At 57.3% G+C, this 26,493-nt stretch overlaps 12 protein-coding genes across 12 annotated transcripts; 9 read left to right on the forward strand and 3 right to left on the reverse strand.

Annotated features, from left to right (window-relative positions):
* Window positions 1–48: 48 nt before the first annotated feature.
* Window positions 49–2,049, forward strand: M421DRAFT_97006 (putative maltose permease; the record flags this gene model as incomplete). The annotated part of the gene is made up of 4 exons (XM_033598452.1): window positions 49–734; window positions 793–1,579; window positions 1,629–1,709; window positions 2,035–2,049. 4 exons carry the CDS (start codon window positions 49–51, stop codon window positions 2,047–2,049), a joined length of 1,569 nt encoding a protein of 522 aa, XP_033454214.1.
* M421DRAFT_109653 (uncharacterized protein) lies at window positions 1,927–4,170 on the forward strand. Its single transcript, XM_033587179.1, has 4 exons — window positions 1,927–2,264; window positions 2,318–2,689; window positions 2,746–3,017; window positions 3,071–4,170. The coding sequence occupies exons 1-4, from the start codon at window positions 2,233–2,235 to the stop codon at window positions 4,033–4,035; spliced, it is 1,641 nt and encodes a 546-aa protein (XP_033454215.1). The 5' UTR covers window positions 1,927–2,232; the 3' UTR covers window positions 4,036–4,170.
* Window positions 4,171–4,305: 135 nt separating this feature from the next.
* On the forward strand, window positions 4,306–4,773 carry M421DRAFT_147 (uncharacterized protein; the record flags this gene model as incomplete). The annotated part of the gene is made up of 1 exon (XM_033587538.1): window positions 4,306–4,773. The coding sequence occupies one exon, from the start codon at window positions 4,306–4,308 to the stop codon at window positions 4,771–4,773; it is 468 nt and encodes a 155-aa protein (XP_033454216.1).
* Window positions 4,774–5,938: 1,165 nt separating this feature from the next.
* Window positions 5,939–6,935, reverse strand: M421DRAFT_109615 (uncharacterized protein). The gene is made up of 2 exons (XM_033587178.1): window positions 6,803–6,935; window positions 5,939–6,752 (listed from the first exon to the last, which is right to left on the reverse strand). The coding sequence occupies exon 2, from the start codon at window positions 6,665–6,667 to the stop codon at window positions 6,107–6,109; it is 561 nt and encodes a 186-aa protein (XP_033454217.1). The 5' UTR covers window positions 6,668–6,752; window positions 6,803–6,935; the 3' UTR covers window positions 5,939–6,106.
* Window positions 6,936–7,109: 174 nt separating this feature from the next.
* M421DRAFT_88029 (DNA damage response protein RcaA) lies at window positions 7,110–9,548 on the forward strand (the record flags this gene model as incomplete). Its single annotated transcript, XM_033597622.1, has 1 exon — window positions 7,110–9,548. The coding sequence occupies one exon, from the start codon at window positions 7,110–7,112 to the stop codon at window positions 9,546–9,548; it is 2,439 nt and encodes an 812-aa protein (XP_033454218.1).
* A 344-nt stretch (window positions 9,549–9,892) lies between these two features.
* Window positions 9,893–10,509, reverse strand: M421DRAFT_149 (DUF1748-domain-containing protein; the record flags this gene model as incomplete). Its single annotated transcript, XM_033587559.1, has 4 exons — window positions 9,893–10,028; window positions 10,308–10,350; window positions 10,402–10,441; window positions 10,504–10,509. 4 exons carry the CDS (start codon window positions 10,507–10,509, stop codon window positions 9,893–9,895), a joined length of 225 nt encoding a protein of 74 aa, XP_033454219.1.
* A 1,053-nt stretch (window positions 10,510–11,562) lies between these two features.
* Window positions 11,563–13,630, forward strand: M421DRAFT_109775 (pyruvate kinase). Its single transcript, XM_033587180.1, has 3 exons — window positions 11,563–11,708; window positions 11,856–13,176; window positions 13,225–13,630. The coding sequence occupies exons 1-3, from the start codon at window positions 11,698–11,700 to the stop codon at window positions 13,474–13,476; spliced, it is 1,584 nt and encodes a 527-aa protein (XP_033454220.1). The 5' UTR covers window positions 11,563–11,697; the 3' UTR covers window positions 13,477–13,630.
* A 44-nt stretch (window positions 13,631–13,674) lies between these two features.
* On the forward strand, window positions 13,675–15,262 carry M421DRAFT_415026 (mRNA triphosphatase CET1). Its single transcript, XM_033590541.1, has one exon. It carries the CDS (start codon window positions 13,810–13,812, stop codon window positions 15,121–15,123), a length of 1,314 nt encoding a protein of 437 aa, XP_033454221.1. The 5' UTR covers window positions 13,675–13,809; the 3' UTR covers window positions 15,124–15,262.
* A 295-nt stretch (window positions 15,263–15,557) lies between these two features.
* Window positions 15,558–19,615, forward strand: M421DRAFT_415027 (26S proteasome regulatory subunit rpn2). The gene is made up of 5 exons (XM_033590542.1): window positions 15,558–15,936; window positions 16,011–16,180; window positions 16,296–16,855; window positions 16,904–19,099; window positions 19,151–19,615. Exons 1-5 carry the CDS (start codon window positions 15,797–15,799, stop codon window positions 19,409–19,411), a joined length of 3,327 nt encoding a protein of 1,108 aa, XP_033454222.1. The 5' UTR covers window positions 15,558–15,796; the 3' UTR covers window positions 19,412–19,615.
* A 105-nt stretch (window positions 19,616–19,720) lies between these two features.
* On the forward strand, window positions 19,721–21,271 carry M421DRAFT_51031 (protoheme IX farnesyltransferase mitochondrial precursor; the record flags this gene model as incomplete). The annotated part of the gene is made up of 1 exon (XM_033594888.1): window positions 19,721–21,271. One exon carries the CDS (start codon window positions 19,721–19,723, stop codon window positions 21,269–21,271), a length of 1,551 nt encoding a protein of 516 aa, XP_033454223.1.
* A 417-nt stretch (window positions 21,272–21,688) lies between these two features.
* Window positions 21,689–23,966, forward strand: M421DRAFT_415029 (MFS general substrate transporter). The gene is made up of 2 exons (XM_033590543.1): window positions 21,689–22,359; window positions 22,440–23,966. Exons 1-2 carry the CDS (start codon window positions 22,105–22,107, stop codon window positions 23,589–23,591), a joined length of 1,407 nt encoding a protein of 468 aa, XP_033454224.1. The 5' UTR covers window positions 21,689–22,104; the 3' UTR covers window positions 23,592–23,966.
* Window positions 23,967–23,996: 30 nt separating this feature from the next.
* M421DRAFT_109867 (uncharacterized protein) lies at window positions 23,997–26,120 on the reverse strand. The gene is made up of 4 exons (XM_033587181.1): window positions 26,092–26,120; window positions 25,110–26,007; window positions 24,083–25,056; window positions 23,997–24,015 (listed from the first exon to the last, which is right to left on the reverse strand). Exons 2-3 carry the CDS (start codon window positions 25,841–25,843, stop codon window positions 24,321–24,323), a joined length of 1,470 nt encoding a protein of 489 aa, XP_033454225.1. The 5' UTR covers window positions 25,844–26,007; window positions 26,092–26,120; the 3' UTR covers window positions 23,997–24,015; window positions 24,083–24,320.
* Between the last annotated feature and the right edge of the window lie 373 nt (window positions 26,121–26,493).

Consider the following 26,493-nt stretch of genomic DNA (forward strand, 5'->3'; position numbering starts at 1 on the left):
TCGGACGGCGAAACGCAACTCGAAATCGTTGACAGCGATCACCTAGCCATGGAGACCAACAAAGATACCGCGGCGCTTAAAGCGCAGGCTCAGGCGAATACCAACGCAGAACATGCAATGAGCCTCCGAGACGCTATCAGGTTGTATCCAAAGTCAGTTCTCTATTGTGTGGTTCTTAGCATGGCCATCATCATGGAAGGGTACCAGGTCGGACTCGTACCATCCCTCTTCGCCCAGCTAGCTTTCCAACGGAAATACGGCCGCGCTCGTCCAGACGGTTCCCACCAGCTCGACAATAGGTATCAGTCAGCTCTGACCGCTGCTGTGCAAGTGGGTTCAATCTTTGGCTATTGGCTCAGCGGTATCCTCATCGAAAGGATTGGCTATAAGAGGACGATGCAGGGCTCACTCCTGTCGATTACGTCCTTTATCTTCATCATCTTTTTCGCACCCTCCATTATCATCCTTGTTGTTGGCGAGGGTCTGCTTGGAATTCCTTGGGGCATCATACAGACGTTGACAACCACCTACGCAGCAGAAGTCAGCCCAGTGGCCCTGAGAGCATATGTCACTTCTTACGTCAATTTGTGTTGGGTAATCGGTGGATTCATCTCAACAGGCGTCTTGCGCGGAACTGTCAGCAGAGCTGATCAGTGGGCGTACCGCATTCCATTTGCGCTGCAATGGATATGGCCTATTCCCATCATCATTGGCGTCAGCTTCGCCCCTGAAAGGTACGCACTCGCTATGAAATTGCCTTGTGTAGCACAATATACTGATGAAATGCGGCAGTCCTTGGTGGCTTGTTCGCCGGAACAGAGTCGAAGATGCGCGCAGGGCTCTCTTGAGTCTGACTTCATCCAAGAACATAGGCTACGACGTTGATGCTGTTCTTGCCATGATCCGGCACACCATTAGCCAAGAAGAACAGGTCGATCGGGGTGCTCGATACCGCGACTGTCTCCGCGGTATTGGCCTGCGCCGAACGGAGATAACTTGTGTCGCCGGAGCCGTTCCCTTCCTTGCAGGAACTGGTTTCGCAGGTCAGGCGATCTACTTTTTATCCGTAGCAGGCTTGAGCTCTGATGCGGCTTACAATCTCGGACTAGGTCAGAACGCACTTGGTTTCATTGGTGTCCTCACTTCTTGGGCGCTGATGAGTCGCTTTGGACGTCGTACGCTCTATCTCTGGGGCCTATCGACCACCTGCATTATCCTGCTCCTGGTCGGCGTTCTCGGCAGCGTTCCAAGCGGTGACAACAAGGGTCCCACATGGGCGACAGGCGCTCTGTTGATGACTTACACGTTCGTGTACAATGCGTGTCTGGGTCCGGTCGCGTACGCTGTCGTTGGTGAGACACCGTCTTCGAGACATCGCAACAAGACAGTCGCCATTGCTCGGATTTTTCTAAACCTTTTCAACTTTGGTGGCTCCTGGCTGAACCCCGCAATCATCAACCCTACCGCCTGGGGCCTTGGCGGCAAAGGTGGCTACATATGGTTCGGGGTCGCGTTCGCGACCCTTGTTTGGACCTTTTACAGGCTGCCCGAGATGAAAGGGCGCACCTATGGCGAGCTAGTAAGTCGATAGACCCACCATAATGTCGTCCGCTCACAGATGCGCAAAGGATGATCTTTTCCAACGCAAGATTCCGACCAGACAGTTCGCGGACGCCCCCGCACATGTCGCAGCTGTGGCTGAGAACCTAGTTCGTTGACCGAGCCCGCATTGGTGGTTTGTGTGACGTCTGAATCGGCCCGGGAATGCAGATGCGGGTTGATGCGAGACATACAGCTGGGCAGTAGAGACTCTTGTTCGATGGCCCCTGCGAGAGTGGCGTGATGGATGATCGGCGGTATCTGATGCTGCAGAGTAGTGTAGGACTGTGAAGCGCCAATCCAACCTGACTTTACTCCTTTGTGCTTATGCATTGCCATGTCATTCCGCTAGATCTCCTATCGTGTCCTCGATTGCTTCGTGGTTAGATCCAGTCGGAATTTGGTGCAAAAGGACGCTACGGCGATGGGAGTAAGACCCCGCACGGGTAACGTAAGGGGGCTGGTACGAACCCGCCACGAACTGGAGCGACCCGCAAGGTCATCTTGAACCTCCATTTTGTTTCTACCGACACCTGCTCCTGTTACTGGGTCTAGCGCGCGGATAACGGCGCGTACCTAGAAGACGGGCCCACTGGGCACTCCGCTGCTAGTTAAAACACGTCAGTCATCAGGATGCGGATCGTCACTTCGTGTACGTTTTGCCGGTACATAACGATCCTTCGCTCTCTCAATTCTCGTGCTTACTGAGTCGTGTTAGCTCTCGCAAGCGGCGATGCACATTCATTCCCTCTTCCAACTCCTGTAAAGAGTGCATTGGCAAAAATGCCAAGTGTAGCCTGAGCGACCATGGCAGCAATGCTGCAGATCAGCAGCGCGGTGTCCGTCGAACCTTGTTGCCTCTGCAACACACGTCCATATCTCCAGGTCTGCACAGGGGGTCGATGAGCTCACTGGTATCGTTGTATGATGCTCCAGATCCCGGCCTTGTCACTGAGTTGGTGGACATTTACTTCGACCTCATACATGACAAGCAGCACATTCTTTTCCATCCTCCAACATTCAAAGCCCAGTATCATGCCGGACAAGCACCTCCATTTCTGATCTGGGCAATGGCCGCTCTGGCCTCTCGGTGGGTTATAAATCTTCACTTTTCGGTCTTATACGACAACTTGTTGATGCAATTAGCTTCTCCAACCATCCTGCATTCGCATCTATACCGCGTGGTGAACGAGGCCGGCGTTGGCTAGACAAGGCTCTGGATTCTTTCAACAACCGATCTAAGGACATCTGCATCTCTGCTCTACAAGGCACCATCGTACTTGGAATGGCATGCTTTTCTGAGGGCGAAACTGCAAAGGATAATTTGCTATCTGCCCAGGCTATTCGTATGGTTCAGACTATGCGGTTGCCGAATGTGACATGTCCAGACGCCATCTCGTTCGAGATTGAGGTCCGTTGTAAGTGTAAATTCTAGATGCAGCGTACACGCTCGTCGACTGACCTTGAGCAGTGTACTGGCAAGTCTGGATGATGGATATGTGGCACGCCTCACGATCACAGTTCCCGCGTCAACTTCGATTTGACGAAAGGATACCGAAGATATTGGAGGAGAAAGCATTTTATCAGCTGCGGAGACATGCATCCTTCGATGGTAGTAACACTGGGCCAGCTCCCGTTCTCGAGGCGAACCGTAAAGGTCTTTGGAGCACCATGCTGCCTCTCTCAGAGATCCACAGCCGAGTCATGCATCTCAACTACATTGTATGCGACCAGAATGAAGACCCCTATGATCATCCTGGTCGAGTGGAAGAGATAGCAGAAGAGTTGCTCAACTGGCACCGTGCACTGCCGCAAGAAATGCGTTATCTTCCCGCAAGCATCGCTCGCGTCAAGGCAGATGGTCTTCTCCGTGAGTTCAATGTTATGCACATTCTGTATCACTTCCAGTTCCAGCTTCTGTACTACCAGTACCTGCAAAGAGACATCAACATCGACCCGGATTCGGCAACAGCAAGAGAGCGTGAGACCTACGCGGCTCGGTGCAAAGCGCACGCTATCGCGATGTCCGAGATATTTTGGGCAGCAAACAGTCAGAAAGGCACAGAGTGCTTCTGGTCGCCGGTAAATGGCCACTTACTTGTTGTGGCTTCGTCGATCCACCTCCACACCTTACTCTTCGACACCGACGAAGAGCGTACGGCCACGATCAAGAAGCTGCTCGAGCAGAACTTCACTATGCTTCTGCAGCTGCAACAGTACTGGCCCAGCTTAGAGAACTCGATGATGAGGCTCAGAGCCTTTCACAAGACGTGCCTGCTGAACGCAGAGCCTGGAGAATCCTACGATATGGACGACTGGACAGCACAGTTTCTGAACCGATATCACATGCCTGTCGAAGAAAGACAAAGTACAACAACTCCCTCAGAGGAATTGGGCGGCTGGGACAGGAACACACTGCAGTCTTTGAACCAGTGAAAAGTTGTAAGTTGTCGGAGGTCGGTGAAGTTGCTGGTTGCCGAAGATCTGGCGGCCGGCGCTCAGGGCCACCGATCGATCCACTCGGCCGAAGTATGCCCGCCGGAGGGTCGGTCGCACTCTTTTACAGTCCGAGCAGATCTGGGAAGCTACATCATATGTTTCAGGCTGAAGACATAAATGCAGGCTCGCACTCTCGGAAGGGATTAAACACGAGAGCTTTCGCAAATCACCAAATCAATAGAAGCAGGAACACACCGAGTCACCAACATGACAGCCTCACAGTCACTAGTCCCATACAGCGCGCCCACATCCATCATGCTTTCAAGCAGACCCAGCGCATCCTCACTTATTCCTGCGGGCTTCTTTACTCGACAGACTGGTACAGCGATCGCCACTGAGTTGCTCTACCGCATCCTTTTCGACATCGTTCAGCGATTCATGGCCACTTTCCAGCGCCTCGCCGCCAAGGGCATGGACCAATGCTCATCCTGGCTCGAACGCAAGATGCAGGAACGTCGCTATCGACAGGCCAACTCGGAAGACAGACGCCTCGAAATTGTTCATGAGGCGAGCAAACTGGCTGCTAGGCAAGGTTTCATAACGCGCCCAATGACGGGCGCTGACACCAACGGTGGAGGACCGCCACCACCGAGATGGGTAAGAGATGTGCTTGATGGCATTGAAGAGGGAAGAATGGAGGAGAAGGATTTCTGGATCCACACTCACACTGGATAAGACGGTCCGCAGCGCAAGTGTACAGCCGTACATTTTGGACACCTCGCAAAACTCGCAACAAGCTTTAGCAAAGCTCTATTGCTTCACCTTTTCACGTCAAGGCCTATTGCTAGCACATGCGGAGTCCCCCGCAGGTGCAGAAGCTGCCCAGCTTACGACTGCGCCGCGACAGGCCGAACGGGCTGCCATCAGACAAGCTCACGGGCGTACGACCATCAGCTGAGGCTTGCCTACGGGCGACGGTCATCATTCGTACAAGAAGGCGATTGATTGACGCTCAGCGCAGTAACTGCAGTGAAGCGCATAAAGTTTTTGCCCATCAAGCTACGATCGTAGATTGCTCTTGGAGCTCAACACAGATGTGTGCATCTACAATCGCCAGCTAGCATTGGTCGATACCGATATTCCATTTCGCAAATGAGCTAGCTTAATAACATATGCTTGATCGAGCCACAATTTCGCTGAAATGATGCCCTCTGAGTGACTCACAGTGACGTTCGGTGATTGCAGCGTTCTGCTGCGCTGCTATACCTCCAGCTCTGTTGAGACTTCGCTAGCATCCATTCAAGTTGTGCGAGGCCGATGACACGATACATCCGCGACATCACTGACAGCTTTTGAACCAGCCTAGCTCAGCAGGCTTACAATCGCTCGCCACGAAATCCCAAACAGTCACCCTAAACTTTGGTGAGGCCGCTCGGGCCTCTCTGATTCGAGTTCATGTTCGTGGTGTTGCATTCGCATTCACCTCGACATCGCCCACGCCCACTACCCGCCACCGCAAAGCTGCCTTCACCTTGCCCAGCGACCCTCATCTCACCTTCCTGTCGCCTGCAGAACGTCGCTTGAACTCCGGACCGCCAAACCGCATGGACCACCAGCCCTGTGGATAAATAAACCCGTCGCCGCCTCCCCTAAGTTACTTTTCCTCCAACACCCTACCTTGATCACCTGACCATGGACATCCCTTTATCCACTCATGGGTAGCCCCCGTCATTACTCTTCATCAATTCAAGTCTCCATAAAATCCTTCCTCAACATGAGCATCGCCTTCCATCACCAACACTCCTTTTCCATGGCTGCTCAACACCTTCGACGTCCAACATGACTGACCACTCTGATCATACATCCACTCACTACTGTCACTAAGCTGGTAAGCATCTCTTACATCTTCACCTCTTCCGCTAACACTGTCAGCTCTGCTCGCATCTGTTCCCATATCTCAAAGCACAAGTCACCTAAATCGAACACAACATCATCGCGATACCTTCTCAGGCCAATCCGTCCTTCGGTATCAACTTCCGTCTCCCTCGAGTCTCCCACCGATGCCTCTTCAGGCCATCACTTCAAATGCCACAGCAGAGCACACCGTCAATGATGACAACGAAAATCTCTCACACTCGCTTTCGCATACGATTACACGTACACGGTACCCTGGCTGGGTGTCCCATGGTTCAGAAAGACGAGGAACGCTTGGGGGCTTGAGGGTTCGCCCAACAGAGCTTGGCATTATGGTCTGGTAAACATCGTCGTGCGGTGCGGGAGGTGAAGCTCTTCGGGCAGGCCTGCCACACGATGATCGGAGTGTCTGTTGCTGCTGATGGATATGATCCTCGCGCCGACTCTGATCAGATCGCCTGCAGTCTTTGACTGTAGCAGCACTGGGTGGGAGAGACTTGTTCGGGTGGGATGGGAGGAGTTTCAGTGGTATCCAGCCAGGCGTGGGAAGTTTCCATAGATGTGGCTTCTGTGGTGGAGTAAAGTGGGCACTGGGTTGAACTTGGATTGGTACTTCATCGTGGGACATCTTCATCGTTATGGTCTGGTACCTCAGGAAGGCTTGGAGAACTTCATTAAAACAAGAATCAAAACATTCGACCTTCGGGTCAACCATCGTCACCTTCTCTTCCTCGGTTGCATTGTATTTAAGATTGGCATTGCCTTCTTGGCTTCATACCTTCTCATCTTGCATGATGTGACTGCTCGCCGTTACACAAATCACAATGGAAAAGCTTTGCGCTGGCGTTACATTTTCTCAACTCCAGCATCACATTCGACGAGCCTCCAGATGTTTAAGGCAACCGACAGAGTGAAGTGAAGCGGTTGCGGCGCTCGCAGCTCGGGAGTAGGTAAGGTCGGTGCTCAGGTGATGGCGCGTGGATGAGGGCGCCGCCAACAGCGCGACTGCCTGGTCTGACGTGCAGCCCGCCCCACACGCGCACCTCGCAGCCTACAACACACGGCGCATGCGCGCACCCGCCGAATGCTCGCCCTCCCTCCCTGAACGACTCATCTCGGACGTAATGCGATAGCGGGCGCTTTCACACATCTTCACCATGTGGTTTCTTGAACACGAGTCGCTGTTTGGTGCAAAGCGCGTCTGGCTGCGCCCCGAGTCGCAGCAGCTCTTCGGTCGCACCAAGTCCAGCGAAGAAGGCAAGACATGGAGAATCGACAACAAGGCCGTCTCGCGGCAGCATTGCACAATCAAGGTCCTCAAGGTTTCTGTAGACGCTGGCTCGAAGCTGCACACTCGATCGCAGGTTGAGATTACGGATCTTAGTTGCAGACAGGGCACTTCGGTCGATGGCAATATGATCAAGAGCACGAAGAACGAAGATGGGTCGATCGAGTACGCGAGGACGATACTCGAGGGCACGGAACATTCGATTCGGCTGGCGCAGAGCTATGAGCCGTTCAAGATATACTGGAAGCCGCTCGTCTTTACGTACGCTTCGAAGGAGACCAAGGAATCAAAGGCTCGCAGCGCGAAGCTGCACGTGCTCGACATTAAGACCACCGTCGACTTCATATTCGGCAAGACAACACATGTTGTGACCCAGAAGCGCAACTTGCCCCGAGTGCTCTCCGGCCTCGTAGCTGGCAGGCACATCGTGACGTCGGACTTCCTCGACGCCGTGATCGAGCGAGCTACCCACACAACGGACAGCGAATACGGCTATGTGCCGTCGCCGCTGGAAGAGGACTTTGTCGCTCAGTGGCCCAAGGAGGAGGAATACGTACCGCCGACTGCTACCGAACCCGTGCCTCGGCCGCAAGAGATGCTCAAGCCCGACAGCACACGATCAGAGATTTTCCACAATCTTACTTTCATATTCTTGGATCCGAATCAGCACAGTAGCCTGCAGGACCCTATTTCCGGAGGTGGTGGAAAGGTGCTGCTCTACGAGAAGTTCAAGCATGGGGAGACTACTGTACAGGAGTACGTTGACTATGTTCGCAGTGTAGCTGGCAAGAAAAAGGGTAGTCGTGCGAACAATGACAAGCTTCCTGTGATCACGGTTCGCCTCGCAATTCCTGCGGACGGCTCGGACGAGTGGGCTGCCAACTTCATGAATGGCGTAGACCACGCACTCGGCCAAAGGTCGATGCTCCAGAACGAGTTTCTTGATATCATCCTCGCTAAAGACAGAACTGGACTGCAGAAGCCACCGGAAGGCATACCGGGAGCCACGTCAAGCGCACCAGATTCAGCGACTCGGCGGTCCATGCGGGACAGCACACCGGCATCGAGAGCACCTTCTCAAGCACCCGAGTCATCTGCTCTTACCGATGAACCAGTCAAGCCGAACCCTCGTAAGCGCATACATCGGCCGAAGACTACAAGTCGCTTCACTGGCTTCGATGACTATGAGCCACTAGCAAAGATTCGGAAGATGGAAGATACACAGATGGAAGGTGTCCAGCAGTCCATACCACAATCCGCTCGCGATGCGACTCAGGCGCCAGGCAACCAATATGCTACTGCTCTCACAACACAGACCCAGGCTCGCACGCAGAGAGCACTATCACCCGCCCACGAGATCATTGAAAAGGAAGAGTTGATAGACGCTCAGTTTCCCGCAGCAGCAGAGATCAAGCGCCGCCGAGCAGCAACCCGCGCACCATCAGTATCCGTCGAGCCCGAGACCAACACGCCCGCCACTCAGCCCAAGCGCCGCGGTGTCGACGCCCTCGAGAGTCTGCAGCGTGCCCGTCAAAAGGCCGACAAGGACATCAACGTGCGCGAGCAAACTCGGCTCCGCATCAAAGAAGAAGAAGACCGGCGGAAAGCTGATGAGGAGAGTTTGCGCGAACAGCTTGAAGGCATCGACATCGAGCAGATGAAGAACCTCGCTGTCGTCGTGGAAATGGAGGTTCTCCCACGGCAACGTAACGGTGATAATTTGCGCACGCCTGCGCAAGCCCGCGCGCAAGCTCAAGCTCAGAGCAAGAGCGACCGCTGGGACCCAGCCTGGAATGGGCGCAAGAACTTTAAAAAGTTCCGGCGACGGGGCGCCGAGCTGGGCACCACGCCTCATCGCGTTATGGTCGCGCTCGAAGAAGCACCGCACCAGAAAAGCTTCAGTGACTCCTGGCTCCTCCCGGATATTGAGCCTCGAGCTAGCGGGCTGGCGCCGCGCAGGAAGAAACATGGTGAGAGAGAAGACGACAGCGAGCCGGAGCAGGGCTTCAGGGGGAGGAAGAGCAGGACACATTCGCAGCGACAGTCACCGCCGCAGCAGCCTGAGGTTGTGAATGTCGAGGACAGCGGGCCGGATGACGAGGAGGTTGTTGAGGCCAGGACGCAGAAGAGCTCGGTCAGGACGCAGAGGGTGGTTGAGACGCAGGTTTCTGAGCACGGGCGGAAGAGGCCTGGTGGTGCTGCCAGCGGGCAGCCGGCTGCGAAGAAAGGTAGGATCGACCGCTCGAGGAGGAATGACGATAGCGATAGTGACGAAGAGGAAACGGGATTCAGGTTCAAGAGGAGGTAGATTCGATCTGGAGCATGGCATCTTGTTAGCATAGCGAGCGATACCCGTCACATATAGCATGAGCATACTGCAGCATACTTGATGAATCCATAGAGTCAATCATTCGCGATTATTCACATAGCGCCGTCACGCCTTCTGCTTGCTGATCGAGCGGAGCGTAAATCCCACACAAGTCTGTAGCCCTTCCTATCTTATTCACAACCGTCCCCAGGAGCAAACCTCCAGATACCTCTCCGCTTGTATAACATATCTTCGCGCATTGCTCATTCCCCGGAGTGGTGGACTGATGTCTTCGTTATTGCGAAAGTCGTGTCTGCGACCTCGCGTCTGTGACCTCGTCATGTCTACCGCTTCCGCTCGAAGTAACTGCTGCTCGCGAACAGGGCAACGCTCGAATCCATGACCGTCTCTCCCACCCACAGGTAGTTGTCCAGCCACTTCTGCACGCTCGGCGTGTCGCTGAACTGCTCCGGCTTTACACTAGGACTAGTGTCAGCCTGTTAGCTGGCTTTCTGCGGCTCGACGACGACAAGGTACGGGCGCTGGGTCGGGCGGTGCTTGATGGAGAAGGGGAGTGTGGAGCATGCATGGGACGGTGCGATGGGGTACTTGTCGGTGTGCTCGACGGGGGTCGCGAAAGGGCTCTAGGTGTGCTCGGTGCTTGTGGGTCGCCCTCTGTCCATGGAGGTACGCGGAGGCGGGCGGCGTGTTGACCGCGTGGGGGATGGTTTGGGATGCAGGTGGGTTGGAGGCACTCACGTCAGGCCGGTGGAGCGTCGCACGCCCGCGAGAAAGGCGGAGACTGCGCACTGTTAGCCAAGAGCGCGCTGAAGTGTTGAATGTTTGGACGAACCTAGTACCGCGTCGAAGGCGTAGTGCGCAACCTTGCCGAGCTGGACGTGTGTGAGGTTAGCTTGCGACTCGAGGGGCCGCGGCGGTCAGAGGGAGCACGTACAACCATGTTGGAAGATGGTAGATCTGTATGGGTTATGGTGACGGAAAGGGTTGTTTGGGGTGTTCACGCGTGGTTGCGGAGAGCTGTGCTGTTGGCGGATGCAGGGCAAGCGGAGTGTGGCTGGTGCGAGGAGCATGTGAAGTTGCGGCTCTGCGTTGTCAGTGGGTCAGGCTTGAAACGTCGAAGGCACATGCTAGAAAGCTTACATCTGGGCGAGAGCTGGCTGGTGTCTGTCTCTGCTACGATGGGCTATGTGGCTGACTCTGTGTAACAGCTTCCACTGTTCAGAGTTTGTTGCTGCAAAGGTTCGTCTACGGTTCTGTACCAACACCACACTCATACAGATGGTCAGCTCGACGATAAGATCGACTGGTTCCGAGCCGAACCCTTCATCCTCGGGAACCAGCGTCAGGCACGGCCATGCGGAGCAGAGCTCGGGTCATGTAGGAACGAAGTGTTCAGGTGCGTGGTCCATATAAATGGCCGAGCCTCGCTGTCGTGCACATGGGGCTTTCTCATAGCTTTGACCACGCGAAACACGCCCACGACATGGAGGCAAGTGGATCTCCTCGCCCGGAGCTTCGTGACACGCCAAACACCCTCGACATCCGGCCGCGCACCATAGCAAACGCAACGGCTAGCCAGGGCGAGATGATAAATTTTCAATCGCAATGAAAAACACGGGGCTTATCTGGGCGGGATGCTTGGTCGTTACGTGGGTGGGCTGCAGAAGCATTGATTGTCACGGCAGGAGGTCTGTTGCGCGGAGCAGCATCAGCAGCTGCCTTATAACATGTATATCTGGCACATGGCCAGCAGGCCTCGTTCAATTACATTGCAGGTCTTCCACACGCTCAGCGCTTCATCTTCCCCGTTCCTATCAGCCCGTCAAACATTCCGGTGAGGGTAAGCTAGATTATTGAAGCTCTCAACAACACCTGCAGGACTGCCCCACGCCTTAGCGCGATACAGTACCCCTCCACCTAAGCTCAACGCGCCAACTTTTCTGAGAGAACAAAACCCGCCCAGGCGCGTTCCTTCCAGAAGCACGCCTGTCTGATTCACTCCTCTCTCCTCCCTCAAGTCACCCCAAGAGCACCTGCAGTCACCCAGACGGCAGCAGCAACACTCGGCCCCGCACCCCGCTTCACCTCTTGAATAGCTCTTTCAGCCTACACACCACATACCGCAACAATGGCGAACGCGTATGTCCAACACGACCAGGGGACCAGAGGTGCTTGGTTACGGCGTAATTCAAGGTAGCTTTCTGCGAGAAGCGCATGAACCGCCGACCCTTGCACCAACAGCCCTGCAAATCCTTTATCTGTACAGACACTGACAGCTGACTTTAGATTGGACCACCTCAACGCTGGCAGGACCAGGATCGAGTGGCTCAGCCAGCTCAACACTGAGTACCACCCCGCCAAGCAGTACCGTCGCACCTCGATCATCGGCACCATCGGCCCTAAGACCAACTCTGCCGAGAAGATCAACTCTCTGCGCAAGGCCGGTCTGAACGTTGTCCGCATGAACTTCTCTCATGGCTCGTACGAGTACCACCAGTCTGTCATTGACAATGCGCGCGAGGCCGAGAAGACACAGGCTGGCCGCCCTCTTGCTATTGCCCTCGACACCAAGGGCCCCGAGATCCGCACAGGTAACACTGTTGGCGACGCCGATATCCCCATCAAGGCCGGCACCATCCTGAACATTACCACCGATGAGCAGTACGCCACCGCCTCCGACGACAAGAACATGTTCGTCGACTACAAGAACATCACCAAGGTCATTGAGGTTGGCCGCACAATCTACGTCGACGACGGTGTTCTGTCGTTCGAGGTCCTTGAGATCGTTGACGAGCAGACCCTCAAGTGCAAGTGTGTCAACAACGGCAAGATCTCCTCCAAGAAGGGTGTCAACTTGCCCAAGACCGACATCGATCTTCCTCCTCTGTCCGAGAAGGACAAGGCCGATCTCAAGTTCGGTGTCAAGAACGGTGTCGACATGGTCTTCGCTTCTTTCATCCGCCGCGGCAGCGACATCACCGCTATCCGCGAGGTCCTCGGCGAGGAGGGCAAGGACATCCAGATCATTGCCAAGGTTGAGAACCAGCAGGGAGTTAACAACTTCGACGAGATTCTCAAGGAGACTGACGGCGTCATGGTCGCCCGTGGTGACCTCGGTATCGAGATCCCTCCCAGCCAGGTCTTCATTGCCCAGAAGATGATGATCACCAAGTGCAACATTGCCGGAAAGCCCGTCATCACCGCCACACAGATGCTCGAGTCCATGACATACAACCCCCGCCCGACACGTGCCGAGGTCAGTGATGTCGGTAACGCCGTTCTTGACGGCTCTGACTGCGTCATGTTGTCTGGAGAGACCGCCAAGGGTGACTACCCCGTCGAGGCTGTCACCATGATGCACGAGACCTGCTTGCTCGCCGAGGTCGCTATCCCATACGTCAACGCCTTCGACGAGCTGAGGAAGCTTGCTCCCATCCCCTGCCCCACGACCGAGACCTGTGCCATGGCCGCTGTCAGCGCCTCTCTCGAGCAGAACGCTGGTGCTATCCTGGTCCTGACAACGAGCGGTACCACTGCTCGCCTTGTCTCCAAGTACCGCCCCGTGTGCCCCATCATCATGGTTTCTCGTAACGCTACAGCCTGCAGGGTAAGTACGCCCACTGCATAGAAAAGGGGCTTTCGCTAACTTTCCCAGTATTCTCACCTGTACCGCGGTGTATACCCCTTCTTCTTCCCGGAGGAGAAGCCCGACTTCAACCAGAGCCCATGGCAGGAGGATGTTGACCGCCGTCTCAAGTGGGGCATCATGAACGCTATCAAGCTCGGTGTCCTGAGCAAGGGCGATCCCATTGTCTGTGTGCAGGGCTGGAGGGGAGGTATGGGCCACACCAACACCCTCCGCATCGTCCCGGCGACAGAGGATCTTGGTCTGGACCAGGAGGCTTAAGGAATGACACAGTCGGCTATAATGTAAAGAGTCGTGTCTATAATGAGATTAGAAATGACGCTGCAATGAACAAAGAATACCTTTTCATGACTCGTTTTGGCAATTGCGGTTTGGCGTGCTCGGTGCGATGCTCAGTGCATACGCTAGTATATGTATGCAAGTAAACCTCAATACGATGCCAAAACTCACCTGACTCTGGCTTTCTACACTCATCTGTTCAGAGGCATCTTCTCCAGGCGACAAAGAGCAGACTCAACTTCAGACAAAGGCGGCAGATCCGTGGGTGACTAAGTGGTCTTAGCGTCGTGCTTCCAATCACTCCCAGACAAGGCTATGGATCGTGACACTCTACCACTACAAACCATGGATTTATCCGCAATAGTCAACCAAGATGAGGGGCTGGTGCTACCGCGCCGGTCTAGCTCCAATGCGCACGCAATATCACAACCGAGTCCTGTATCCGCATCCTCTAAGATCCCAACGCCGACCTCGAGAGCTATGCCGCTGAAGCGCAAGAGACACGAACCCAAGCCCATATGGGCCTACCGAGAGGGCGAGGAGCTACCCGAGGAGCTTCAAAAACTTCAAGAACAGCAGCGCCAGCAAGCCCGACCCCCTCCGCCGCCCGTACAGCCTTCGGCGCATCACCAGGCTCCAGCGACCGCGCAGAGTAACGGACGGCCACCCACAGCCACCGGTGCCGCGCCGGTGGCCGTCCACGAACTCGCCGGGTACGAGCGACCTGTCTCGAATAGTGCGCATGTCTACGACGACGTTTCGCGCAGAGTGTGCGACTTCATCTGGAACACGGCCATTAGCAACGACATCGTCCGTAAGGCCATTGAAGAGTCGCCACACACACAACTCGAGGTCGAGGCGCGCTGGGGACAGATAATCGACAAGCACCGTGGGCCCGGTGGAGAGCGCCTGCGCGGCTTCCACGATACAGAATGCGTTATCCGCAAGACCGACAACCTGGACCTCAAGTTTGAAAGCACAATGACGATGGAGCAACACAAGCGCATGAACATGTATCTAAATGGCCAGGTGCAGAAATCGTTGCCCGGCTCGAAGGAGAACCGTCCCGAGGTCAAGTACCACCATACCAGGGAGATCGACCAGTTCTACGAGCTGGGACAGGCAGGATTCGACCAGCTTCCTTTCGCAGTGAGGCAATTGATAGCGCAAACCGGCAAACATGAGCGTGTGCGTGTATCAAAGGATGCAAAGACAGGAGAAGTCCTCCGGAAGATGATCAAGTTGCGTATCGCCAATCTCGAAATCAGCTCCCCTCAGACCGAATGGGACTACCGCATTGGCATCAATCTCGAAATCAACTACCCCGGGGCGATCGAGGAGCTAGAACCCAGCACCGAGCCTGGGAAGTCACTGCGGGACATGCAGCGTCAGAAGGACCGTATGTCCTACTCATGGCTCGGCGCATACCAGATCGATCTGACACAGGTTGTGCAAGGGCCGAGTAAAAACCATGAGCTCGAGCTGGAACTCGACTCGGGCGTGCTGTTGAGAGAGGCAGACAAAGCGCGAGGGCAGGGTGTGAGCGGCTTCGAGCCCTTGATCAATGGCATGCTCAACAACCTGCGTGTTCTGTCACGCGAGATCACACCTCAGGGTCCTGGGCACTAAAGACGAAGATGATGTACGGTTACTATGATATTGCCATGGCGTTTGTGAATAGGTGGGACGCGGCATTGGGGGCGGAGTTCAATGCGTGATAATAAGATACCCATTCTTACTGCGGCACTTGGTCGCAGTGCTCACATCGGTTGTCCGGCTTTCCACTTGCTTTGTGATGTGAAAGTGGAACTCAGCTGCCTAGTAATGCCTTGCCAAGACGAGTTCTGCACAAGCAGGAGCGGTCAGTGAGCATGCCTAGACATTTGAGAACATTGGGGATGATTATCGTTTGAATCAAGAGTGAAGAGTTCGTGTTACGTTGGAGAGCCGAAGCTTATCGCGTGTTGTGCATGTGAGAAGGAGGGATTAGGTCATTGCGCTAGTTTGCCTCCGTGTGTTTGAGCTCGGCCATCACGTCCAGCATCGAATACACCACCACGACGGCTAACGCCAACCCATCACCCACGACACTTCTCTTTCCCGTCTTTCCTTCACCGCGCAGCACAAACGACGCCGTCTGAGCTGCATCGCCCCAGTGTCTTCTTTGACCGCCGCAACCCTCGCAGGCGCCACATAGCTCCATCGCCTTCCACTTGCTTCTGCAATCAGTACACCTGCCACCACACCGCGGGGACAGCCTCAGCTCCACAACTACAACTGCCATCAGCCAAATTCTCTCACCATGGTTGGCCTCACGTCTGCAGCCGGCGTCGTTGGATTCCTCTCAGAGCCCGACCCAGCTCTGCGGTCATTCGCTCTGCATCAGTTGAATGATCAGATCGACCTGCTGTGGCCAGAAGTCGCGGGCTCCGTCAGTCAGATGTAAGCACTCTCGAACCCAGGCTGTTCGCCCGCAGCATCTACTGCACTACCAGCTGCTAACGTGTGCGTCATAGTGAGGCGCTCTACGAAGATGAGTCGTTCCCCGAGCGAGAACTCGCCGCGCTTGTAGCAGCGAAGGTCTACTACCAGCTGCAAGAGTACAATGAGAGCATGGTCTTCGCGCTGGGTGCTGGCAAACTCCTGGACATCCACAAGGCTGGTGAATTCGAGGAGACAATACTAGGTAAGCAGGCACAAACAGTCCAAAATGGGGCCTAGCTCCAAACGCTACATGATAGACTTGGAATAGCGAAGTCCTCCAGGTATTGGAGCTACAGCGGCTAACTTGCTCGTTCCAGCGAAATGCGTCGACACATACATCGCCATGTCCGCTCTCCACAACCCACCCACCCCAGTCAGCAAAGCAAACCAGGCGCCCCCGCAGCTGAGCACAGCGTTTCCCGCAAGCTCTGCAGGTGCTGCCAGCACTTCCGCTAGCTTGGCCTCGCCGATCACACCCTTCTCGCAATCCGCGCTGCCCTCGAAGTCGCTGCTTTCCCGCGAGGACTCGAACACGTTCGACCCCACAACTCCAGGTGGTGGCAATGCTGGTGTAGCTGGATCGCATCCCTCGCCCATGATCCTGCAGAGGAACGTCCAGAAGAATCTGCAAGCAACAATAAGACGGATATTCGAGAGCTGCTATGAGACCGGCAACTACAAGCAGGTTGTTGGTATTGCGATCGAGGCGCGGAATCTGGACGTTATGCGCGCTTCGATTCTCCGCGCCAGCCAGGACGAGAAGAAGAAGGCAAACAAGAAGGCTGCGACAGGCGCTCCCAGCAAGAGTGAGGAGTTGATGGACTATGTTCTCGACATCTGTATGAATGTCGTACAGGAGCGTGGTCTCAGGAACGAAGTATGTCAAGTGTTGGAAAGCTCGCGGCAATCAGCTAACGCCCCACAGATCCTCCGTCTCATCCTCGACTTGCTCAACGACAACGAGATCCCTAACCCCGACTACTTCTCGATCGCCAAGTGCGTCACTTACCTCGACCAGCACTCGCTTGCCTCGAAGCTTGTCCGACAGTTAGTGGAGCAGGGCGATGACAAGTCGCTGGCGACTGCGTACCAGATCTCCTTTGACCTGTATGAGAACGGCACCCAGGAGTTCCTTGCGAAGATCATGGCAGACTTGCCCGAGGACGAGGAGGAGTCAGAGTCTGCCAACGGGGACGCATCCGAAGCGAAGGAGTCCGACTCCCTACTTGCAGACGCAGACACAAGCAATGTCTCGAAGAAGTCTGGCAGCGATCATGGCAAGGCCTACAGCTCCGTGCGCTCGATCCTTCGTGGGACAAAGAGCATCGAGCTCAACCTCGAGTTTCTCTACAGGAATAACCACACCGACAAGTCCGTTCTGAACAAGATCCGTGACAGTCTCGAGGCGCGAAGCTCGATCTTCCACAGCAGCGTTACTTTCGCAAACGCGTTCATGAACGCCGGTACGACAAACGACACATTCTTCCGCGAGAACCTGGATTGGTTGGGTAAGGCAGTCAACTGGTCAAAGTTCTCAGCGACTGCTGCTCTCGGTGTCATCCACCGCGGTAACATTACACAGGGTCAGAAGTTGCTGGACCCGTATCTGCCAAAGGACAGCGTCTCATCCGGCTCTCACTACGAGCAGGGTGGGTCTCTGTACGCCCTTGGTCTCATCTATGCCAACCACGGCGGCAATGTTTTGGACTACCTCGTCAAGCAATTCAAGGAAGCTCAAGAGGAGGTCATCCAGCACGGTGGTGCGCTTGGTGTTGGTGTCGCTGGTATGGCTACCGGATCTGAGGAGATCTTCGATGCGTTCAAGACGGTTCTGTACTCGGATTCTGCTGTCAACGGTGAGGCTGTCGGCCTCTCGATGGGTCTTGTCATGCTTGGAACAGGCAGCATCAAGGCTCTTGAGGACATGATCCAGTACGCACACGACACACAGCACGAGAAGATTGTTCGCGGTCTGGCCATGGGCATGGCGCTCATCATGTACGCCCGTCAGGAAGCTGCCGACGAGCTGATCAACGGCCTGCTCGACGACCCAGACCCGACTTTGCGTTATGGAGGTATCATGACGATTGCTCTGGCGTACTGCGGCACAGGTAGCAATAAGGCTGTCCGCAGGTTATTGCACGTTGCTGTCAGCGATGTCAGCGATGACGTACGTCGCGTCGCAGTTATGAGCTTGGGTTTCGTGCTCTTTCGGAAGCCAGGCAGCGTTCCCCGCATGGTCGAGCTGCTCTCCGAGTCATACAACCCACACGTCCGCTACGGAGCTACCATGGCTCTGGGAATCGCCTGTGCTGGTACCGGACTTCCTGAAGCAGTTGATCTGTTGGAGCCCATGATGAAGGACTCGACCGACTTCGTGCGCCAGGGTGCTTTAATCTCGCTTGCCATGATCATGGTACAGCAGAACGAGGCCATGAACCCCAAGGTTGCATCGATCAGGAAGCAGCTTACCAAGATCATCGGCGATCGCCATGAGGATGCAATGGCCAAGATGGGCTGTGCGCTTGCCCTTGGTATCATCGATGCTGGTGGCCGCAACTGCACCATCGGCCTGCAGACACCGACGGGCAACCTCAACATGGCTGCCATCGTCGGCATGGCCGTCTTCACACAGTACTGGTACTGGTTCCCTCTCACCCATTTCCTGTCGCTCAGCTTTACACCGACGGCCATTATTGGTGTCGACCAGGACCTCCAGATCCCATCTTTCCAGTTCCATAGCAACACACGGCCAAGCATGTTCGACTACCCACCCGAGACCGAAGTCAAGACAGAGGAGGCGCCAGAGAAGGTCAAGACAGCTGTCTTGTCGACAACGGCGCAAGACAAGCGCCGAAGGATGGTCAAGGAGCGTCAGCGCCGTAGGGAAAGCATGGATGTCGACACACCTGTCACGCCCAAGCCCGCTGACGATGACAAGATGGAGGTTGACGAGGACAAGAAGGATGATGAGAAGGCCGAGGGCGCCGCGGCAGAGTCACCCAAGAAGAAGGTTGAAAAAGAGAAGGTTGGCTACGAGCTGGAGAACATGTCGCGTGTCCTGCCACCCCAGGTGAAGCACATTACATTCCCTGGGGACCGCTTCATTCCAGTCAAGAAGGTATGTCAGACACTTCCATGTTTCAAGCACCGTTTACTGACCCATGCACAGCCAACTCTTGGAGTAATCCTTCTTACAGACACCAGGCCTTCGGAGCCCAAGGAGCTCCTCGAGCTCAAGGTCAAGAAGGCGGCGCCAGCACCTGCGCCTGGAGCTACAGGGTCGTCCAGCGAACAGGCTCCTGCAGGTGTCGAGGAGACGGAGACATCTGAGCCGACCACGGACAACCTGATCGACGAGGGCGACGAGGAGGCATCACTACCTGGGGACTTCGAGTACGAGTCAGACACAAACCCGAACGACAGCGAGTAGATGATGATGGAGGGTGGATTGTAGTATCCTTCTTGAAGGCGGGCGGTTGTCTGCATTGATCTCGGGCGTGGGAGGTCAGAGGGCCACTTTCCCAGCCTGCTTAGATGTATAATAGCCCATGCGGTCTACTAGAATCACAAGCATAGTTTTTCACTGCATTGTTCCTCCTGGGTGGCTATTTGATAATCATCTCAACTCAACTGGACGATGCATCTGCGGCCTCGGCGTTCTGGGCTTGGCCGAAGAGCAGCCGCATCTCGAAAAGTACCACGACATGACGACCACTCCGCAACGCTCCCACATGCCGCCATGAGCCTCCGATCGGGGCTGCCACGCTCTATTGCCGGCCGCGATGCGAACACAGTATGTCTGCAGTGCTGGCGGACGCTGGCTCGGACACCGCTGCCTCTGCGACAGGCCTTCTCGACCACTCCACCACGTAGATCCGGCGCGGTCGCTGTCGGGAAGAGCAGGAACCCGGTCAACAAGGACTTCTTTGGCAAGAACTCGCTGCTGAGAGAGACATTCTGGCAGCCGAGGAGGGCGCTGCAGAGCTCGATTGCAGCCGGCAAGAGCAGCGGCGCCGAGACAGCACCGCCACATGCATCCACCGCATCCACCGCATCCACAACACCAGACGACGTGTTGCCGCACCGGCGGCGGAAGCGCGCCAAAGAAGTCGCCGCCCAAGACCCACCACCGCCCGTCCCAGAAGGCACCGAAGCCTACCCGATCCCCCTCGACGCCTCGGCGCGCCTCGCCGACCGCGCTGCCTCCCAGACGAACCTGAAGCGGCTGTTCTTCACATATCTCTCGCTCTCGAAGCCGCGCCTCTCCTTCCTCGTCGTCCTCACAGCCACCGCCACATACAGCCTGTATCCTGTACCGCAGCTGCTCAGCACCGCCGCGACCGCGACGCCGAGCCTCAGCGCCCTCACACTGCTCTTCCTGACCACCGGGACGGCGCTGTGCTCGGCGAGCGCAAACGCCTTCAACATGCTGATGGAGCCTAAATTCGACGCCCAGATGTCGCGGACACGCAACCGGCCGCTGGTGCGGAAGCTCATTTCGACGCGCGGCGCCGTAGTGTTTGCCGTCGCGTGCGGCGTCGCTGGCACAGGCGCGCTCCTCTTCGGCGTCAATCCCACCACCGCCTTCCTCGGTTTCTCCAACATCGTCCTCTACGCCGGCATCTACACGCCGCTGAAACGCATCTCCGTGCTGAACACGTGGGTCGGCGCCGTCGTCGGCGGCTTGCCACCGCTGATGGGCTGGACGGCCGCTGCGTCGCAGTACGCGCACGACGGGACGTGGGAGGAGCTGCTCTTCGGCGAGGGCAGCGTGGGCGGCTGGCTGGCCGCAGCGCTGCTGTTCGCGTGGCAGTTTCCGCACTTCAACTCGCTCTCGTGGTCGATCCGCGACGAGTACAAGAACGCCGGCTACAGGATGCTGGCGTGGGTCAACCCGCGGCAGAACGGCCGCGTCGCGCTGCGCTACGCGCTGCTCATGTTCCCCGTGTGCATCGGACTGAGTCTGGCGGGCATCACGGACATGTCGTACATCGCGACGAGCTCGGTGGTGAACGGCTGGATGGCGTACAAGGCGTGGGAGTTCTGGAAGTTCGACGGGCACAGGGGCAGCGCGCGCGGCCTGTTTTGGGCGAGCGTGTGGCACCTGCCGATTGTCATGGTGCTGGCCATGGCGCAGAAGAAGGGGTTGGGCGAGCGCTTATACCGCAGCGTGTTTGGGTACGCCGACATGGACGACGACGAGCTGTACTATGAGGCCGGAGACGATGAGGAGGAGGAGGAGCAGTATCAGAGACGGCACCCGGTGGTGGCTGTGGCCAGGGCCGCGTGAGCTGTGCTTTTGTTTGTACTATATGTCACGCGTGTATTCATGGTGCGTTCGAATGTAGCGACGGAAGCGGGTCGAATCTTCGCGTACCTACTCGTTCACTACTCTTGGTTCCGTCGAGCATTCAAGACACGAGCTGACTTGAGCACGAGACTCGATGCTCACTCACAGTTGTAGCATGCATGCAGCCACCCGCCTTCGACCCAAGGAACATCTGCGTCCCTGCCCGTTCCATCTAGACTAGTCGACACATCGCGCCGAGCACGCCACGCTGCATTACTCTCTCGCGCGACCGTTTCTCGACACGTTGAGCGGGGAGTTTGTCGCGGCTCAGCGTGGGTTCGTCGCGGTTCAGCGTGGGTCCGGAGATAGGAGATAAGCGGTAGGTAGCGAATGACGAAATCCCGGCCCTGAGAACCCTTGCAATCACGCCTCACCTCGGGTGCTTGAGCAGATATGACATTCCCGGGGGCTTTTATCTAATTTCATCAATCGCTGTCGGTCCGTGGTCGAGCAGTTTTCAAGACGGGGAACGTTGAGAAGTGTGCGAGGCCATCGAACATCTCCGGGACGACGTATGGGCGGTTGATGCACCGTGGTTCTGAGAGCACCTGCCTAACAAAGTTGATTGGAGAGCGAATACGCCGGTACTGTGGAGCCTTTTCGGGTGAGATATCTAACTGTGGAGAAGGACATTTAGGCTTTATTTTCTGTGAGCGTCTACAAGACAAGCTTCGCAAGACAAGCTTCGCAAGACAAGCTTCACAAGACAAGCTTCACAAGACAAGCTTCGCAAGACAAGCTTCACAAAACAAGCCCACAAGACGCGACCTGCCATGGCGCCAGACACTCCTCGCCCCGAGCCAACAGAGACCTCGCCTCTCCTCGGAGCGCCCCAGGGCGCGGCAGTCGACGCTGGAGACGGAAGCGCACCCGGCGGACCCGAGGACGCCTCGTTGCCCTCGATCGAACCCAACAGTGACCCGGGAGACATTGAGCAACATGCGCGCAACGGGGAGCTAAGCAAGGCGCAAGGCCTACCCATGGTGCGGGCGCGACTGAAGTGGATATTTCCCGCCATTGCCATCGGCGTAAGCCATCCCTAGCCACTCAGCCGCCCCAAGCGCGCGTCTCGTCCAAGACAAGTCGAGGCAGCGTCTGACGCACACAGGTATTCCTCTCAGCAGCGGACCAGACGCTGATCGTCTCGACGTACGGCATCATCGGAACGGATCTCGGCGCTCTGTCGGCGACGAGCTGGATAGCGACGGCGTACTTTCTCACGCTCACCGCGTGCCAGCCGCTGTACGGCAGGCTGAGCGACGTGTTTGGGCGCAAGGAGTGCCTGCTGTTCGGGTACGTGGTCTTTGGCATCGGGTGCGTGGCGTGCGGGTTCGCGCGCACCATTGGCGAGTTGATCGCTGCCAGGGCATTCGCGGGGATTGGGGGCGGTGGCATGACCGTGTGTGTCAGTATCTTGCTGTCTGATGTTGTGAGCTTGAGGGATAGGGGGACGTGGCAGGGCTACATCAACCTGGTGTACGCGAGTGGAGCGGCAGCAGGCGCGCCGCTGGGCGGCCTGCTGGCGGAAACGATTGGATGGAGGTGGTCGTTCATGGCACAGGGACCGCTGTGTCTGGTGGCGGTGGTCGCCGTGGGCGTGGCGCTGCAGCTGCCGAAGCAGGAGGCGGCGCACTGGAAGCAGAAGCTGGCGCGCATCGACTTCCTGGGCGCGCTGGTCCTGATCCTGGCCATCTTCGGGCTGCTCGTGGGCCTCGACCGCGGGTCCAACGAGGGCTGGAGCAAGCCGCTGGCTATCGCGGGGCTGTGCAGCACGCCGCTGTTCGCCGTCTTTGTGCTGGTTGAGAAGTACGTGGCCAAGCACCCTTTTGCGCCTGGCCACATCATCCTGGACCGGTCGCTGGTCGCGTGCTACCTGTGCAACTTCTTCTCGTTCAGCGGCTGGCTGGCGGCCATCTTCTTCATCCCGCTGTACTGGCAGGTCACGTACGGGTACGGCGCGTCGCAAGCCGGGCTGCTGCTCATGCCCTCCATCGTCTCAGGCGTCAGCGGGTCGCTGGTCGGCGGTGTTTACATGAAGCGCACGGCAAAGTACTACTGGATCACCGTCGTCGCCTACTCGAACCTGACCATCGGCCTCTCGCTCATCCTGCTCTTCGCCGGCACGCTGGTGCGCAACCTCCCCCTCATGGTCGTGGGGACATGCATCTGCGGCTTCTCCAACGGCATCGGCGTGACGACCACACTGATCGGGCTCAGTCCGTCCCCTCCCCCTCGCCCTTTCTGTATGCCACGCAGCTAACAAACCGCAGTTGCCAACGCAGAGCACGCCGACCAGGCCGTCGCAACGGCATGCAGCTACCTGTTCCGGTCGCTGGGGTCCGTGTTCGGCGTGTCCATGTGCGCGACAGCCTTCAACCAGACGCTGCGGTCTGGGCTGCGGGCAGCGCTCAGCGGGCACAGTGATGCGGATGAGGTGGCGGAGCGGGTGCGCGCTGGGCTCGCGTACTATCGGGGGCTGGAGCCGCATCTGCAGGGTGTGGTGCGCGAGTGCTATGGACAGGCGACCAGGGCGGCGCTGGGCGTGAGCGTGGTGCTTGTCACGGGCAGTGCAGTCTGTGCGTGGGGCATCCGGGAGAAGAGGCTGGGATGAGATTGGTCTGAGGGGGGGGGGGACGGCGAGTAGTTAGATTGGTGTTTTGAGGGGGGGACTGCGAGTAGTTAGACTGGTGTCTGAGGGGGGACGGCGAGCAGTTAGACTGGTGTCTGAGGGGGGACGGCGAGCAGTTAGACTGGTGTCTGAGGGGGGACGGCGAGTAGTTAGATTGGCGCCCGAGGGAAGAGACGGTGGAGAAGATGAGAACGCCTGCTGTGAGATGATTCGCAAACCATGACATGGTGGATGGCGAGGAAAGGGTACATGTAGGAAGCGAGGGAAGCGAGGAAGCGAGGGAAGCGAGAGAAGCGCGGTACTGCGAATGGAATAAAATGGATAAAATGGATAAACAAATGCCGTACAATGCGTACAATTCTACTTGCGCTTCTCGGCGGCGCCGTCGGCAGGCTTCACGGCGGTGCTGCCCTCCAGCGGAGCAATGCAGCCCAGCTGCTTCTCAGCCTCGGCAGCAGGCTTCACGGCGGTGCTGCCGTCGAGAGGAATGTAGCCCAGCTGCTTCTCAGCACCGGCCTCAAAGGACGTGTAGGGCGTGAGGCCAGCGTCGGGGCTCGCCTGCCACTTTGCAATGTCAGCCTTGAGGGCGTCGAGCTCCTTCTTGAACTGGTTGCCAAAGACGTCAATGTAAAAGGTGGCGCCGTTGTAGACGCTCCAGATGAAGACGACGGTCAGGAAGCCGCCGCTGGCCCAGCGGTACCAGAACCACAGCGGGGCGGGCAGCATGGTGAGGACGGCGTACGAGTACTGGATGGCCATAAAGGCAGGCTCCTGCAGAAAGGCCGGGAGCGAGAGGACAAACTTGCCGATCCACGTCTTTGCGTACGACTTGCGCAGCCAGGTGAAGCTGGTGGGGCGGCCGGCGGCAATCTTGTCGCGGCGGCGCACGGTGATGAGAAAGTGGTAGGTCAGCTGCCAGACGGCGTAGGGGATGGTGGCCCAGAGCATCATCTGCGGGAGGGTGTAGTGGTGCGGGTCCGAGGGGACCGAGTGGCGGATGGCGTAGATGGCTGGGTAGTGCTCCTTCTGCAAGTCGGGCGCGAGGAGGTGCACGATGCAGTGGAGCGTGACGCAGGGCATGATGTGGATGAAGAGACTGTGGCGGTCAGTATCGGCTGCCATGTTCGCAGGCAGGGTGGAGGGACGCACCTGACGACCTTGTCCATGGAGTGGAAGACGAGCGAGTTGCGCCACATGATGATGGCGATGGCGTTGTTGCCCATGATCAGGCAGTACGTGGAGATGAACAGGCGCTTCGACTGGGGGAAGACCCAGATGCTGAGGACGGCGAGGATGTTGACAAAGTAGCACAGGTCGGCCAGGAAGTAGTGGTAGCCCTTCTTGTGGTAGGTGTGGTAGCGGATGGGCATGAACCAGAGGAGCTGGGCCGTGTACCAGTGGGGAAAGTAGTCGGGATGCAGGCCAACGAGGTAGCCCGAGACGAAGATGTTCAGGACGGCGGCGATGAAGGAGGCCTTTTCGCGTGCGGTCACGGTCAGAGAGTCGTTGAAGCGAGCGTTGAGACGGTCGACCGACTTGCGCACGCGCCTCTTGTAGCGCTCGAGCTGCTCGCCCTCGGTGGGCACGCGCCTGCGCCACTCGTCGACGACGCGGTCTCGGGTGATGCCGCGGCCCTTGGCCTGGCTCTTGAGCCTAGCGGTCTGGGAGGAGATGGAGGCCTGCAGCTTGTCGAACCGCTCGGTGAGGGCCATGTTCTCGATGAAGTCGAACACGGTCAGGCGCTCGACGGGCGGGAAGAAGGCCGTGTCGTCTTCCGAGTCATCGTGGTATGAGCTGTTGGAGACCGAGTTGGAGCGCGACAGGCCGGGCGTCGACGTGGGTGCTGGCGGCTCCGAGCTGGGCCGGGGGTCGTGGGAGGCCATGGCGGGCAGGTGCGAGGGGACGATGTCGGGGCGAGAGGCGGCGCAGCGCGGCGGTGCGAGGGGCGGCGCGGCGGTGCGAGAGGCGGCGCGGCGGTGCGAGAGGCGGCGCGAGAGGCGGCGCGAGAGGCGATGCGACAGACGGTGCGAGGGGCGCGGAGGAGAGGCTGCAGCCAGTGTGTCAGTGGTTGTCTGCGGCCGAAGCCCATGGCGGCAGGGAGCCGCGACGGTTTCACGGGGAGAGCGCGTACGGTAGATGGTCAGACTCTATCGCGACGAAGACGACGCGCCTGTTCGCATGACACGGCGGTGCGGTGCGGTGCGGGGCGGGGCAGGTCGGGACGTGGTTGTTGCGCAGAGAGAGGGGGGGAGAGAGAGTGTGTGTGAGCGGTCGAGGAGTGGGATCGTGCGAGGATGCGAGCTGGTGATTGGCAAGCGATATACTGTAGCAGCGGCGGTGCGGCGGTGCGGCGATGCGGCGGTGTGCGTGGGGATCACGGAGACAGGCTGGGTCGAGGTGGCAGAGCGTCCGAGAGACAGCGGCAGCAAGTCCGAGAGACGGCGGCAGAGCGTCCGAGAGGCGGGAGAGCGGTGGACAGTCGCAGCAAAGACGCGTCCACGGCTGCCAGACAACAAGGTGGGAGTTGACGGCC

This window comes from Didymella exigua, assembly GCF_010094145.1.
Source record: "Didymella exigua CBS 183.55 unplaced genomic scaffold M421scaffold_1, whole genome shotgun sequence".
In the NCBI taxonomy this organism is placed as follows: Eukaryota; Fungi; Ascomycota; class Dothideomycetes; order Pleosporales; family Didymellaceae; genus Didymella; species Didymella exigua.

What these genes read in the sequence shown, in the direction of transcription:
- M421DRAFT_109615 (XM_033587178.1), bottom strand. Translation starts at nt 6,667, where the DNA reads ATGGTTGACCCGAAGGTCGAATGTTTTGATTCTTGTTTTAATGAAGTT.
- M421DRAFT_109775 (XM_033587180.1), top strand. An exon ending in GTAACGCTACAGCCTGCAGG is followed by an intron (nt 13,177 to 13,224) that starts GTAAGTACGCCC and finishes TAACTTTCCCAG; the next exon opens with TATTCTCACCTGTACCGCGG.
- M421DRAFT_415027 (XM_033590542.1), top strand. Translation starts at nt 15,797, where the DNA reads ATGGTTGGCCTCACGTCTGCAGCCGGCGTCGTTGGATTCCTCTCAGAG. An exon ending in ATTCGAGGAGACAATACTAG is followed by an intron (nt 16,181 to 16,295) that starts GTAAGCAGGCAC and finishes TGCTCGTTCCAG; the next exon opens with CGAAATGCGTCGACACATAC. An exon ending in AGCGTGGTCTCAGGAACGAA is followed by an intron (nt 16,856 to 16,903) that starts GTATGTCAAGTG and finishes AACGCCCCACAG; the next exon opens with ATCCTCCGTCTCATCCTCGA.
- M421DRAFT_109653 (XM_033587179.1), top strand. Translation starts at nt 2,233, where the DNA reads ATGCGGATCGTCACTTCGTGTACGTTTTGCCG. An exon ending in ACTTCGTGTACGTTTTGCCG is followed by an intron (nt 2,265 to 2,317) that starts GTACATAACGAT and finishes GAGTCGTGTTAG; the next exon opens with CTCTCGCAAGCGGCGATGCA. An exon ending in ATGGCCGCTCTGGCCTCTCG is followed by an intron (nt 2,690 to 2,745) that starts GTGGGTTATAAA and finishes TGATGCAATTAG; the next exon opens with CTTCTCCAACCATCCTGCAT.
- M421DRAFT_109867 (XM_033587181.1), bottom strand. Translation starts at nt 25,843, where the DNA reads ATGGCCTCCCACGACCCCCGGCCCAGCTCGGAGCCGCCAGCACCCACG. An exon ending in TCCATGGACAAGGTCGTCAG is followed by an intron (nt 25,057 to 25,109) that starts GTGCGTCCCTCC and finishes TGACCGCCACAG; the next exon opens with TCTCTTCATCCACATCATGC.
- M421DRAFT_415029 (XM_033590543.1), top strand. Translation starts at nt 22,105, where the DNA reads ATGGCGCCAGACACTCCTCGCCCCGAGCCAACAGAGACCTCGCCTCTC. An exon ending in TTCCCGCCATTGCCATCGGC is followed by an intron (nt 22,360 to 22,439) that starts GTAAGCCATCCC and finishes TGACGCACACAG; the next exon opens with GTATTCCTCTCAGCAGCGGA.
- M421DRAFT_415026 (XM_033590541.1), top strand. Translation starts at nt 13,810, where the DNA reads ATGGATCGTGACACTCTACCACTACAAACCATGGATTTATCCGCAATA.